This window comes from Tyto alba, unplaced genomic scaffold, assembly GCF_018691265.1.
Source record: "Tyto alba isolate M040663 unplaced genomic scaffold, T.alba_DEE_v4.0 Super-Scaffold_14, whole genome shotgun sequence".
NCBI classification, from domain to species: domain Eukaryota; kingdom Metazoa; phylum Chordata; class Aves; order Strigiformes; family Tytonidae; genus Tyto; species Tyto alba.
In genome coordinates this window covers 30188940-30204242 of record NW_024881276.1, presented here as the reverse complement: position 1 = coordinate 30204242, position 15303 = coordinate 30188940, and the positions used below count along the sequence as shown (strand labels likewise).

General features: G+C 39.7%; 1 protein-coding gene across 10 annotated transcripts in view; it reads right to left on the bottom strand.

The window, feature by feature from the left end:
- The window catches only part of SYNJ1 (synaptojanin 1), a 69014-nt gene that overhangs the window by 49283 nt on the left and 4428 nt on the right, over positions 1–15303 (bottom strand). For all 10 annotated transcript variants that reach the window (XM_042788869.1, XM_042788870.1, XM_042788871.1 and 7 more), the window contains exons 3-6: positions 6346–6432; positions 5676–5943; positions 3024–3249; positions 40–123 (exon numbers count right to left, since the gene is read on the bottom strand). In XM_042788869.1, the coding sequence (XP_042644803.1) occupies positions 40–123; positions 3024–3249; positions 5676–5943; positions 6346–6432 (665 nt within the window). The remainder of the gene's footprint in view (positions 1–39; positions 124–3023; positions 3250–5675; positions 5944–6345; positions 6433–15303) is intronic.

Here is a 15303-nt window from a genome sequence, read left to right as displayed (position 1 = left end):
TAAGAATTATCTGTATAATTAAATCTATCTCCTGCTTACCTGCAGGCCTGGCTGTTCCCAAAATAATGGAACAGATCCTCGAATCTGTATGAAAGATGACACAGAGTCATCTAAAAATATCACCTGTGAAGAAAAAAAAAAACCAAACAGCATAGTATTAATAGGTATCAGAGATTTCAGGTTTGTGGTTTCTTAGCCTTAGCTAAACATAGAGTAAATAAAACATATTTAAATATTACATATTCCACACTACAAGCTGAAGTATCATGTACCTTAGACTTCTGTCTTGTGCTGAAAACAGAGTTGATAACACTGGGATGTTTTAGCTGTTGCCGAGCAGTGCTTGCACAGAGCCAAGGCCTTTTCTGCTTCTCAGCCTGCCCCATCAGTGAGAGGGCTGAGGGTGCGCACGAAGTTTGGAGGGGACAAAGCCGGGACAGCTGACCCCAACTGACCAAAGGGATATTCCACACCATATGATGTCATGCTCAGCATATAGAGCTGGGTGTCCTGGGCTGAGTGAGTGGCGGGTTTTTTGGTGGCAGGGGAGGGGGCTATCAGGGCGGCCCCCTGCGAGAAGCTTCTCAAAGCTCCCCCAGCTCCAAGTCAGCTCTGCCTCTGCACCAAGGCCGAGCCAATCAGCTGCACCTCTGCGATAACGTATTTAAGAAGGGACGTGGTGACGAGCAGTGGGACTTGTGAGGAGGAGTTGCTGCAGCTGTGTGAACACCAAGGTCAGTGGAGGAACGGAGGAAGAAAGGAGGGGGGAGGTGTGCCGGAGCAGAGACCCCCCCTGTATCCTGTGGTGAGACGGCAGGGCGGCCCCCCCTGCCACCCATGGAGATCTACGATGGAGCAGACACTGATTTATGGCCTGTGTTTCTCGCCTGGATGAGCAAGGTGCTGTGCCTGAAGAAGGCCAGGGTCTTGTGGGAAAAGGTAGCCCCGCTGCTGTAATTCAGCACTGGGAGGATTGCAGCATGCGGGGGTGTCCCACGCTGGAGCAGCTCGGGAAGGGCTGCAGCCGTGGGAGGGACTCCAGTTGGAGAAAGTTGGTGACCCACGACAGAGCAGTGTGGGGAACGCTGCGGCCCGTGGGAGGAACTCCTGTTGAAGAAAGTTGGTGGAGGACTGTCTTCTGTGAGAGGGGGACCACAATGGAGCAGGGGAATAAGTTCCAGAAGCTCCCCCCACTGAAGATGGAAGAAGAAGCAGCAGCACTGACTGAACCCCCCCATTCCCTGGCCCTGCGCCACTGGGGGAGGAGGTAGAGATATCAGGAGCAGAGCTGAGCCCGGGAAGAAGGGAGGGGTGGGGGGAAGGTGTTCTCAAGATGTGGCAATGCTTCTCACTGTCCTACTCTGTTAAGTGTTGTTAGTGTCTGTAATAAATGTATGTATGCTAGTGTCTGTAATAAATGTCTGTAATAAATGTAAATGACTCCTTGCCCTAAGGAGTCTGCCTTTTGCTTGTGCCCATAAAGGGTGACTTTTCCCCATCCCAGTCCTATCTCGAACCCCAAGCCTGGCTCTCTGTCCCTTCTTATTGCTGGAAGAGAAGGGAGAGGGAGTGGCTGCATGGTGGTTGGCTACCGACCAGGCTCAAACCATGACACTGGGAGAAGGAAGAAGGGGGAAACATTCGGACTAATGGCGTTTCTCTTCCCAAGTCATCATTACACATGATGGAGCCTGGCTGTCCCAGAGATGGCTGAGCACCTGCCTGCCCATGGGAAGTGGTGAGTGAATTCCTTGTTTGGCTTTCCTTGTACACATGGCTTTTAGTTTTACCTACTAAACTGTTTTTATCTCACCCCAAGAGTTTTCTCACTTTCACTCTTCTGATTCTCTCCCTCATCCCACCAGGGGAGAGTAAGTGAGCAGCTGGGTGGGACTTAGCTGCTGGCTGCGGTTAAACATCTCTCTAACTCTTCTGAACAATTCATAAAACAAGTTCAGGCACTATCATGCTTCCTTGTAGAATTATGATTCACAACATCTAAGAAAAATACAGCAAGCTTTTATTATTTGTGCCTGAATGACTCCTGTGCTAAGAGCAACTTGCTTTAAAAAACTTTGTAAGACCTTCCTGTAGGAACAGTTAAAATGTACACCAGGGCACAGAAAATAACAATGCAGCCTACTCAGAAGACCTGCACAGACTTTGTGCATCAGAATCCAAACTACAGTGGTCTATTAAGTATACAGGAAAGAAAATTTCAAGTTGAATTATATGTCACAGTCATCTTGTGACATTAGCCTGCTAGGAAACTCGGACAGAGAAACTGTAACAACAGTCTTCTGACTAAACTCCTGAAACTGGATGCGTACAAGCGAAGCCCTACCTGAATAAAATCCTACTGAAGTCACCTAGGTTTGGCAAAGAGTCAGTGAGTCAATCAGAGATATCTACTCACATAAATACAGTTGCAGGAACAACATCTTGGTAACTATGTTATCGTAAGAAGTGAGCAAAGAAAAGCCAGCAAAGAATTTAATAACCTCTTGCATTTCTGTATAAGGACAAAGATATGCAATCAAATGCAGCAGAATTACAGTGGCTTTCAAAACTACCTTTCAGAGGAGCTGAGTTAAATAGCCATAGGAATGCTTTTATCTTTCCTGAACCACAAGGTACCATGTATTTGCCAAAAATCTCTTTTGATTGTTTCTGAGGTCTTTTACTTTACTATTAGCTCCGGCCAAATGAAGTACACACTCACCCACAGCTCAGGAGGCTAAAAGGAAGTACAACCATATACAACAGTTCAGCTGATGGATAACAGCTTCTTAAGCTACTGAAACTCAGACCCATGCATGCCCTTACCCTAAGTTACACTAAAAACCAAGATCATCAAATCACGTAACCTACTTAGATTCCTTATTTAGCAGCAAAGGAACTACTCCAGTATTTGTTGGTTACAGACTTGACTTGTGATCTGTTGATTCAGGGCAAAAAACTATCTACTCACATGCTTATCTTGAGTTCAGCAGCCAAGCAATGTGCACTGTAGCATAACATACCTGCTCTGTTTCAACAAAATTAGCAACATGACCGTCATCATTTGTTCCCCGGACATTAAATCTGGTGCCAGCCCGTTCACAGCTTAGTCGTGAAATGAGACAAGCCTTTGCCTGCTTGTGAGCTGCATAAATTGTTCTTATCTCCACTCCTCCACACATGAGACGTAACAACCAGTCATCACAGTTCACACCATAGTGCTTCAGATGTAAATGCAGTGACTGGTTCCTATCAGGAAAAGAAAAAAAAAAAAAATAAAAATAACTGGAACAAAATAAAATACAGCTCAAATTGTTAAACCAGCTATCGACTTCTTATATTTCACACCCACTACTACAAATAAGAAAATGAAAATATGTATGTTATAGTTTTATGATATAACTCTTATTTAAACATACTTGAAATAGCAAAGTTTACAAGAGAACACCTTAAACGTTTGCACAATTAGAATATGGGGTAAAGCCATGAATTTTAATGACATTAAAAAAATAACCCTTATAGCCTCTGCTCTTCACCCAGTAAAAAACAACACTCCAAACTTGTTTATATTTCTCTACTCAGACTTGCTTTGAAAAGCCAAAGATTACAGACTTTTGGAAAAGCAAGCCAGAATTCCAATTACAGGGTTACTTTTGTGGTGGGTAGAGCACCATTCAATTTCACACCACCATGAAATAAAGACAGTAATTCTTGCCCACATACATTGATTATTTCTATTATATGTCATCATAACACATCACTTTCCCAGACAAGCTTCCAGGAACACATTAATAGCCAACATACTTTCAAATTTCTGTAAATATCAATTTCAGGGTTAAGCGTTGGTACTTTATATATTGCATATACCATTCTCTAATATCAACTACTGCTCAAACGAAAGAAAGATTCACAGTTTGGATATACCTGTGCATTAAGTAGTACCAATGAACACTGAAGTTTGGGGTTTGTGAGTTTTTTTTTTTTGTTTCACCTCACTCTAGTGGGGCTTGACTTTTGATCTTCTTTGGAAACATTCATTTGGGTAAAAGGGAAGTAAAGTTTTCTGCATAGCAAAGAAAAGTAAACTCTAGTAAGATGGCTGGTTTTGTCACCACCCAAAAAATTCTACCATCATTGCAAATAGCCTATCTGGTAAAAAGTTTGAAGCTATTCACTTCAATTTTAGCCTTCTTAACCTAAACTTCCAATTTAAAAAAAAAAAAAAAATCTGCAACTTATCAAACACCTCAGTTCAATCATTAATGAAGATTCAAATCCTGTGAATCAAATATCCATTCACTTTACAGAAAAGTATACAGAGGCAATACAATAGGAGATTGAGAAAGCAAACAATATTCTTTCCCTGGGCAGACTGAGACTGGAACTTTTGAATAGAAAAATCCCAAGAAAGTTTACTGAAGTGCACAAGCAGAATATTTTCTGTTATTGACTTTTAGTGTTTACATTTCTAGACCCTGGAATCTGGGACATTCCTTCTACCTCCTGTAAGGACTGATTCTACTGAAAAAAAAAGCCAGATAACTTAAGAAGTTTTGTGACAGGGATCAAAATCAGCCAAGCTTATTTGGACAGAGTCAACAGGCATCATCGTTTCTCAAGCCTTGAAATGCTGACATTAACAGAGAGCCCTGTCTTTTTCCAGATGCAGAGAGAGACATGGAGCTAGGTTCCTATAACTCCTGTAAACCTACATCAAGGTGGATGTGTTTCTGAAAACTAGCGCTTATTTTCTGTCTTAATACAGCAATCTGATCCTATTCCTCTATCTGACCAAAACAGTGGCAAAGAGTAGAGCAGCACTGGGCACTTATGTCAGAGCTAGTTTGGCATCTTGTATGTTGGACAGAAGAAGGGAGAAGATGTAGCTTTTCATCTGTTCTAACAGCATACTGCCACATCTTCAGAACCCTTCCAAGGTTCATGGACAAATACACCATTTTTTAACATAGGCTGAAAATAGGGAAGCAGAATTTCCTACGTAACAGTATGCATCACCGGCATTATTAAAGCTGCTTATTTGCAGAAACAGCAGTATTCCTCTTACCAAGAATTCTCTAAGTGAAAGCCTATGCTTTATTTTAAAATATTCTGTAAAAAGACAGTGAGTTCAGCAGCCAAGCAACGTGCACTGTAGCATAGCCTACCTGCTCTTTTTCAGCAAAATCAACAACGTGACAATTATCTGTGTAATACAAGTTTTAAAAGCCCTTTCGTATCTTGAAAACCCTCTTAGAAACTATATATAAGCACCACAATATTTTAGAAACCAGAATGTTCAAAAGATTAAAGTTTTCTTTACAGCTCCATTACCACACTCATTTTCAAAAATTGACACACTTGATGAAGAATTAAGAGACACCAAGGCTGAAACATAACATCACAACAACTGTTCAGATCAAAGTATAATATCATAAGCAGTGAAAATCTGTGGTTTTCAATTAAGAAACTCCAAGTGGCCATGGAAACGCTGTATCATTAATAACATATTTATATCCTTAGAGTTAAAATAATGCTAATCTATCTCACCGACATTTGTGGGACAAAGATGTACATTTAAGAGCTGATAAAAACAAGGATAAAAACTTGCCACAGATTAGTTTGTACAGGCATGCATTATTCTGTATAATGTCTGATAAAACCCATCATGAACTCACCAGAAAAACCTATTGTCAGTGGTGTGCTCCTGCATGCTGCGGTGAGCATTGAGACTAAGATCTAAACTGACACCAGTTGCAGACCATGCAAAATAAAAGTTTCCTGAGTTCAAAACTTTGCGCACTTCTGAAATACGATCTTCATCTGTTGAATCAATTCGTAATGATACAAATTCAGTGGAGGTAACTCGAAAAACTTCAGAGTCTTGAATCTTTCCCACAGACATGCATCCTGTTACTAGAACCAGATAATGTAACAATGTGTCTCCTGTAAAACAATAAAAGGCACAAGTAACAGAATAAATCTTAGTGGAGTGTGGTGTTGATGTATTCATATGCTTAAATTCAAACAGTCTCTCCCCAGTTTGCCTGAAAAAAGTACAAAACAGAACCAACATCAAGAACCCATTCTCAAGTTCTACAGAAGAAAAGGAAATGCAAACAGGAGAAACTATGCTGCAAATAACAGGGATTGTGGAAACGGAAATTATTTTTGTCCACTCCCTCATTTCTGGGAGTGCTCCAAACTTGCAAGTTACTCTACAAAGACAAAAAAAAATTTAAAAAGAGCCCAGTTCCTGTTGCAAAAATCCTGTGCTGTGCAGTTTTACAGAAGCAGCATAATTTTTCCTCCCAACTTAAAAATTAAGGTTTTACATATTTTACTCACCAAGGTTTAATCTTAATACACCCAAGAGCCCATATGCATCCATTACTTTGGAGTAGGTATTCTTGATTGTGTCTTTTTCTGCAGAAGCTATGGAGAAACAGCATAAGATTTTATAATGTAAAAGACCATACGCTATGGCAGGCAGAATGACTCCACTCTAAACTGAAAATCCAAGAGATTACAAAAGTAGTGCTTACTTGAAGCTTCTGGAAAGAAATCAAAATGTATGAGCATATGGCATTTTATAATGGAAAATAAGTATTTGATATTATGACAAGTATGATCATGCTATGTTTTTAGGCAACAAAAAAAGGACTTGCAAAAACTCCAAGTGATATTAAAGGAGAACGCTGGCATTTTTAACATCATCATCTCCCAATATAAAAAGCAGCTAAAACACAGGCAAATGAGTTCCATGAGAATGCTCTTCCATAATTAGTTGAAATTAGAGTGGTGCTAAATGCTGCTTTTTTTTATGACAAAAATTACCCTTTTTCTCCAAGAATAAAACCATGATGTGGCAGTATTATTTCCAGATAAGTAAACAAGATTATCACAAGTGCATTTTAACTAGTTTTAGATATATTCCAAGAAAATCAAAACACTTGTAAGCCCACAGGGTAATGGTATTTAAAAGCCATGTCTTAGCTTAGGAAAACACAATTTTCATAAACATTAAAGAAAAAAATAATTGTAATACTTTAGAAGAAATTAAAGTATATGTACAATTATTCACCTGGGAGGTACTACTAGTGCACATTTTAGAACTTTAATCAGCACTTGAAAAACCAGGCCCACAAGCCTGACTGCAGAGCCAGGTGACAGATGCTGCAGAGCAGAAACCAGATCCCACCTGTCCTGAGCTTTTGCTCATGACTGAGACTGCACCTGAAGCACAAAGACCAGCAATTCCAGCTGTGCCACTGGACCCACAGGGATTGAGATTTCTGGGTCACCAAGGATCAGCACCTTCTCCCTCCTCAGAAGTGATACGCCAATTTAATTTTCACTTTGACACTAAAAAAATCAGAACTTGTCATAAAGAAAAGCATAAATCAAAACACCTATTGCCCTGGCATTCTGCAGTGCTCTCTCTCATGAGTTATATTTTCTTTAGAATTGCTGTTGTGAACCTTTCTAGTGATAATTCCCTAACCTTGGCATAGCCCTGCCTGTGCACAAGCCTACCCCTTCTGTTCAAATGTCTGCCAGTTCTATTATTAAAGCAGATCAGGAACACCAACATAGATGAAACAATTATTTAACCTCAGTCTGAAATCTAAGCTCATTCAATATTCTAAGTGCATTTTTAAAAAGCTTCCTTAACTATCTGCATTGATATGATGTATTCCTGTAATCCAGGTGCTAAAGATAAGACAGTTACAGCAGCATGATTATTTCCAAAGTCCTCACCCATAGGTGTTAAGACTTGCAGCCAATATAACCACATTGCTTACAGACAGTGATTCTGTCAGCACCACCAAACCATGTTTTTCTTAACCAGATCACCATCAGGCTGGAAAGAACAACTTCTAAACTTCAAAACCTGGTTCTTTCAATCCATTTTTCTAGCAAGCACTTAATGATGTCAACATTCTTCTAAAACTCAACTTTCAGTAACCAGAGAACCATCATGTTCTTATTTCACATTTCAAATTATTAATGAAAGATGAGGTTTAGTTTCAAACTTTTTACAGGATTTTTGTTAAAGGTGCCTGCCAGTATTCAGTAACATTTCAGAACAATGGTTCTTCTGTCTTCTATGGACTTAGTCTCTTTTTCCATTGCACAGAACAACCGTTTTCCTTGCTAAGCCTTAATAAGTAAATGCCCAAAATAAATTAAATAACATGGGCTTTGCAAATTCAGATCAACAAAAAAGGCCATCACTAATAAAGCAGAAAAGGGTTGCAAAACCAAGAAAATGGAAATGGAAAAACTTACTGTTGGCTAGTTATTATTCTCTTTACAAAGTACCCAAGCACCAACCAAAAGCATTTCATGCCATGTTTTTCAGTTACATTAGATCTAATACAGTGTGAACTCTGAGTAAAGCTTTTCCACAGTGAGCATTTAAGTATTTCTATCTCACACTGCCTTCACTTTTCCCTTTTTTTTTTAAGGCCAAAATTCACATGGGAAAACAGCAAGCATCACACACTTCAAAAGGTTCACTTCATCCATCCTGTCCTGGCCCATCCTCACCTACCCCCAGATTTCAGCTACTGCCTCCGCAGAACCCAAGTCTAGGTGCAAGGTACATTTAACAGGCCCCTCAGCAGGCAGCCAGGACACCAAAGAGCTTACCTGCAACATGTTCCTACCACCCCCTCATAAGGCACATCATGCGTGCTACAAGTTATAACTTTGTAACACAAACCCATAAGGCAGATTCCCCTTCATTGAGGGCATCCATCTAAACCTCTAGCCATCAGCATTCATGAAACCTGAAAGAATTACAAGATTTGGTGATGACTGATATTAGCCAACACAGAGGGATAAAAAGTAGTTATCATATAAACCTCCTTTTCTTTACGAAAATGAGGTAAAAAGAAAGCAGTCACAAAAGTACCAATGACAGCAGAAAAGGGAGCAACTCCACAGCACCGCACCACTGCCTTCTCCCTACCACAGCAGCACCAACCCACGCAACACAGGGATGGTTTGGATGGCCAACTGCAGCAGTGTTTAGGCTGCTTTTGGGGTAATGCACAGTAAGGGACTTCCCATGATCAGGGGTGATACAATATTATGGAAAAGCACTAAAGTTTTCTGAAAACCAAGATGAAATCAAGAACAAGACACAGCTACACCACAGTCCTTTCTGTTTTCTTCCATTTGAACTGTTGGGACACCGTGGGGAGCAGCATCTCCCTGGGGGCCAGGGCACTGATAGCCACGGGGGCTCCCCCCCAGGAGGCAGGGCAGGCCAGGAGCAGCCCCAGCCCAGGACATCAGGCATCTCCGTGAGGATGGGCTGAGGCCAGACCACAATGTCTGCCTGTGGGCAAGGGTCAGGCTTGGTGAGAGGAACCGAGGCTGGATACAGTCCCAGGATGGCCAGGCAGGCCGTGGGGACAGGGAGAGGCCAAGGCTGGGCTGGGACATCAGCCCAGCTCAGCAAGGCCCGGATCCAGGCTGGGCAGGGCTGTGGAGAGCTGAAGACCAGCACTTTGCTGCAGCATCACTGGGGTAAAGGACTGACAGCCCTGAGGGGACTGAAATGGGATCCTGGGCTGCTGGCAGGGTGAGGAAAGCCCCAGTGGGACCGGGCAGGGACAGTCAGGGCTTGTGGTGTCCTCAGGGTTCTGACGTGAACAAGCAGTAATGCTATGAAAACATGCAAATGGTTGTACAGCTGGTTTAGATCAAAAGTTCATTTGGCGTCCAAACATTTACAAGAATTTGCTGAACAGCACCTCCACCAGTGCTAGCCACAAGGTTGCCCTTCATTTATGGATGCTAAAATAAAAAAACCCAGACACTCAGGCCAAGTTGTAATCTATTACTGTCACTGCACATGGCATTTCTTGTTTCTGAAGATACCAAAATTAAATTTGCAGGTTTTCACATCACTCCATATCAAACAGTGTGAATAACAAGTGCTTTGAAACCATCCATGTTCTCCCCATAATTATAATATTTAACTCTTCCTCCTTCACCAAAGCAGTAAGCTTGATGAAGATCTGTGCTCTCTCACTTCATTCAGCATGCAGTCATCAGATACAGCTGGGTATGCAACAGCCACTGAAGTTACAAAAATACATGACTAAGACCTCATCACTATAATGTCTTATATTCAGTGTATGCAAAACCAACTTTCAGTTTCCTCTATGAATAGCTGAAATTACCAATTGGGTGAGGAAGTTAAACTACAGGAAGAGCAAGGTAACCCTGACAGAAGGAAAGAACATTTCCAAGAGCATTTCCTCTGTAACATTTTTAATGAATGAGAACATCTCTTCCCAGAGTGGTAGGCTGGCCTGCAGCCATGAGAACCCTTTTGACTTTATGAGCTCCATATCTTGAAAAAAAATACAGCTAACATAAATATGTACTCAGAAAAACATAAAGTCCTGCAAATTAATGAAGCTACTTCTCCTTGAGAAATTGACTTTTCTATTCATTTATCTTTAAATAGCTGGAAGTAAGCAAACACAATTAAGGCTGTCTGGAATAAAAAAATGCAGTCACCCACTAAGAAGAACGAATTAAGACATGCAACTTCTGAAGACAGAAACTACCAGCTGGAATTAGAACTTTCATCCACAACACTGGACATAACAGATTTTAAATTATACTGTAGAGAAGCACTAAACAGTAGAGAATGCAAGCATCCATATATCTCTGTATAAAGATGGACACAAAACATTATGAGGCAGTATTTCTTCTATTACTTTGTGTCAATTCAGATGTTAAGCAGAAAGGAAATTAAAAGCAGCTTCTGCTTAACCCACTGCATTAATTAGATTCAAGTTGATTAATTTCTAAAATGGAAATAATGACTTGCTATTTAGCAGTACAAAAAAACCCCAAACCCACAACACCTATACTGTGGTTTTCAGGTCAAGTTGTAATGCATTCTTGCAGAAATCCAGCAAGCCTCATTTGCAGTGTCAAGAGCAAAAGCATAAAATAATTTTAAGTCAATCTTCATTAAAAATTAATGTCATAGTATTTTTATATGTTAACATCTAATTTATTCCAAGTTAAATCACATGTGTACATTTGTAATAATCATATCTTATCAATCACTGACTAAGAAAGGTGACTGACAGGTTTATTTAAAGGGATTATGTCAGCCCTCTTACTGTTACACAAACAGAACTCTGTTAAAAATTCTGTCTTCAGGACAACTTGGTTCAACATGTATTCTGCTTAATTCCAGGTTAGAAATTAGTTTTGCAATTTTAACAATTATAAAACTAAAAAACACATTAAAGGTTATAATTTAGGCTTTCTACAGTTATGTTCTCTTCTCGGTGGGTTCAAAGTGCCATGACGACCTTGTTAGTGGCTATAATTCCCAGACACTGAGCTGGGAACACAGACACTCTCCTGAAATTATGTGCAGTTCCTTCAGAAACAAGACTTCTCATTTACATTAGATGAGAAAAAGCTCATGCTACTGTCACTTCAAAAGTTTAAAATCTGAAAAATCTATGAACTTTTCTTACATAGTTTGTTTTTGAGTATTTAAGATTGAGTTTTTTAAGCTTTTTGTCCAATTATGACAGTTAAAACTTTCGGTAGGTACATTAAAGCTAACATTTCAGTATTACCACATAGGTGACATTAAAATCAGAGTGGAGTCACCACTTTCACTTATAAATCAACCAACTGAGAAACCATTTTATTACTTTTGATAAATTGCTGTTACAAATAGATGCACAGAAAACTGGACAACAGCTGGTATTTAAATCTGACACAATTTACATATTTGCTTTCAAATAATAGGACGATTCTTTTCCCCCACTCTATTTGCTAGTTCAAAATTATAAAGTACAATTATTCACTTCACAAAGTCATGTACATGTCCATGGTAACATATACATGTTACCAGAATCACACAGTGGCAGTTTATTACTGGTGGCAGCAAACACCAAGGGGAAAAAAAAAAACCAAACAAACAACTCTGGTTGTGAGCAGACAGAATGTTATCCTCCTCTATAATTATGTACATATAGCAGGTGCTCATCAAATGTATCTGCCAGTATGTTTCTTTTCTGGGTGTCTAAGTTTCCTCAAGAACCATATCAACTTAAAATTTCTTGCAAAATTATTATAGCCCATCTGCTACTATGGATAGGTTATAGCATACTTGCTCCCCTCCCCCCACCAAGAATGCAGTGTAGAAGAATTTTCTTTTTAAAAAGAAGTGGAATATGAATGGGTGATAGAGTAGCATTGCTAAACATGACTATGAATACCAGGATGTCTCCTGCACACAGGTTATTACCGCCCTTATTTTATCTAGCTCTACAGAAAGCTCAGGGTGAGCACAGTGCCTCCTCCTGTTCACACCTGCTCTGTTCTCACCTTTACCTTAAGATTTAAGTCAAAGGACGTGCACAAAGCTCCTGTTCTCTCCACTCTGGGCTCAATATTTTCCCAGACGACAGAATATTCTCCTTTACTCATCACAGGCGGCAGGAGTAAAGACAGCTTCCCACTTGTTTCGTTATGACTCACCACTGAGGAACAGGGAGAGAGAACACCCTCCTGCTCAGTCAATGAAATCTTTACAGGTAAGATATCTCATTAGAGTCCTATTTCAAAGAATAAATATACTGTCTATTTTATGTCAAATAAGAAAAAATAGGTCTATGACACCCTCCCACTAAATTCTAAACAAATCAGCAGTGAAGCTGCTGACATTTAAAATGAAGTGCTCTTACAAGGTCTTGAGAAGCGAGTTCACAGGATCCCCTCAGACTTCAATATCTTGGGCTAACCTAATACTAGGAGTGAGTCAATAAAAGAGGTATTAAGTATATAAAGTCAGGCAAAGTATTTCTCAGAAGTTTTGGTCACAGTAATGTTGGCTAATCCACGTTACAAGCAGTACACCAAACACTTCAGCTGAAGCATGGCTGAGGCTGCTTCCATGTTAAGACTGAATGACTATTCAACAACCACCTCGTGAACCATCCCTTTTCCCTTCTTCCATCTTATTTTGTTGACTTGAATAACAGATTCAGTGCACATACAACATGCACCGAAAATCACACTAAATAGGAGTTGTATAGCATTTCACACAGAGGCCTAACTAAACCCTCTGAATCATCTTGCAATGCTTCACTGAATGTAAAGCTGATGAAGGTTAATACCATTATCCTTCCCTCTGCAAAATGACAGATGTACTTCCTTTAAGATGACATTTAAAGGTTCTGTAAGCTTTCACTCCTTTCTCTTAGCCCATTTCAAATCCAAATTTCTATATATGGATACCCAGAAGATGCAGGTCACTAAGGCTCTCAGAAGTGAACCACATGAATCACTTTTAACGGTGAAGTGTATTTCACTAGGTTGTGCCTGTATTATATATCCTATGTACAAGTAAGAACTATGATTGGGTATAAACAAGGTTGAACATCTTATTTTATCTTCAGTAATTATTAAAATACTTTGAAAAATGCCTAACAGTTTGAGATCAGTACTGTCAATTTTTGTAGAGTCTAAAAAAGTGTTAGCACCATCAGCAAAAAGTAAGTGTTTTTAACAGTTTAAAGTGATGCTGTTCTGGATTTAAATTGATATATAGTTCCTCTGATCATTTTTCTATCTATTCACACGGATTTTACGAACACCTGGGGAATCTTCCCCAAGGGCCAGTCTATCATTAACTCTGGCTTTTAGATTTGTACCAATATCCAGAGGTTTGTATGACTACAAACTAGAATCTTCTGATTGGTTTCTGTAGCATGACTAGTGAGATGAAGAAGTAGCACTTTACAAATCTTCTCCAAGCACTAATATTTGTACTTCTTTAAATATATTTTTTAAAATGATAGCAGGAGCAAGCAGCAAGCAGAAAAAGAAAAAAAAAATAAATTCCTGAGCTAGGGAACTCTAGTGCTTTTTCTGCTGCCAGTTCAAGGGTATGATTGTGATCATTCAACCATTAACAAAAGAATCATATTTCAGTACGTGAAGAGTTTAGGTGCAAAAAGGGGCCTAAAGTAAAATGCCACTGCTAAACATGCATTGAGAAAATACACCCATTTACCAGATAGAAAAAGAGTGAGGGGTTTATTGGTTAAGGTAAACGATATTCAGAGTAACTACGTCTAGCTAAGTATGAGCGTTTACTATGTCGTAACCTACCAACAAGAATACCAAGGACAAACCTTCACAGATTTACATCCTATTACTAAGTACAGAATGCAGGAGGAGAGAAGCTTTCAAACTTCCTTTGGGTTTTGCTTCCTCTCTTTGGTAACAAGATAAGGCATAGAAGAGGGCAGGAACTGTGATACAGCTTTTAATTTTTAGAGAAAAAAGTTCATCCAGGTGCCTGCAGTATATCACAGCACAAAAAGCTTACTGTCCTTTTTAAGCATAACTTCCAGGAATAAATTATTTTTAATACATTACTCCTTAAGTAGCTTAAGCTTGTTCAGTAGTTACTAAATACACACTAAAATAAAGTTTTCCACAGATCTTCTAAGCATTTTTCCCCATTTTACAGATTTCACTAAACCTATTCGCTAGCTTTATGACTGGACACTTATTCCCAACCCAGTCCGTACCACACAACACCTTTCAAATATTGGTCACAAAGTCAATGAGATTACTTAAATGCATATTAAAAAGAAACTATCAGAAAAAAAAAAAAAAAAAGTATTTTCAAAAATATGAGAAAAGCATTCATCGTTTTTCACCTGGACCATCATATAACTGCAGCTACAGTGTCAGTCATGCAGGCACATCCTATTGCTAGGCCTCTAACAGTTAATGGCAGCTCGTTCTAATCGCACATTAAAGATGCCAGTTAAGCTGTATGCTAGAAAGCTCTTGTTCATACAGCCTGTCCAGTACAGCTGACTCTACAGCCTGCCTTCTAAGTACCTTACACAAGACACAGGGACAGTCAGGTGCCTCAGAAAGAAACCATGACACTGCCAAGGGGCACACTCATGTACAGGAGCCAACTGCAAATATCGAAGAAGGGAAATGTATTTCAAGTTCTACTCTTCTCTGGAAATCGCATTTCTAACTCTGAGTCTTGTTAGAGAACACACACACCATTCAGCCTACCCCATGGTCTCAAAGCCAGAGTATCTTCCTGAAAGGTAGCTTTTTGAGTCCACTCAGATGCACTTCAGGCAGTGAATCAAATCTCCCATTATGTGATGGGGTGCTCAGAACAACTAGGCTAGAAAACCACAAACAGGCATCAGAATGAATTAATCAAGAAGTTATTGACTACAAAAAAAATAAAATACTTCCGCAGTA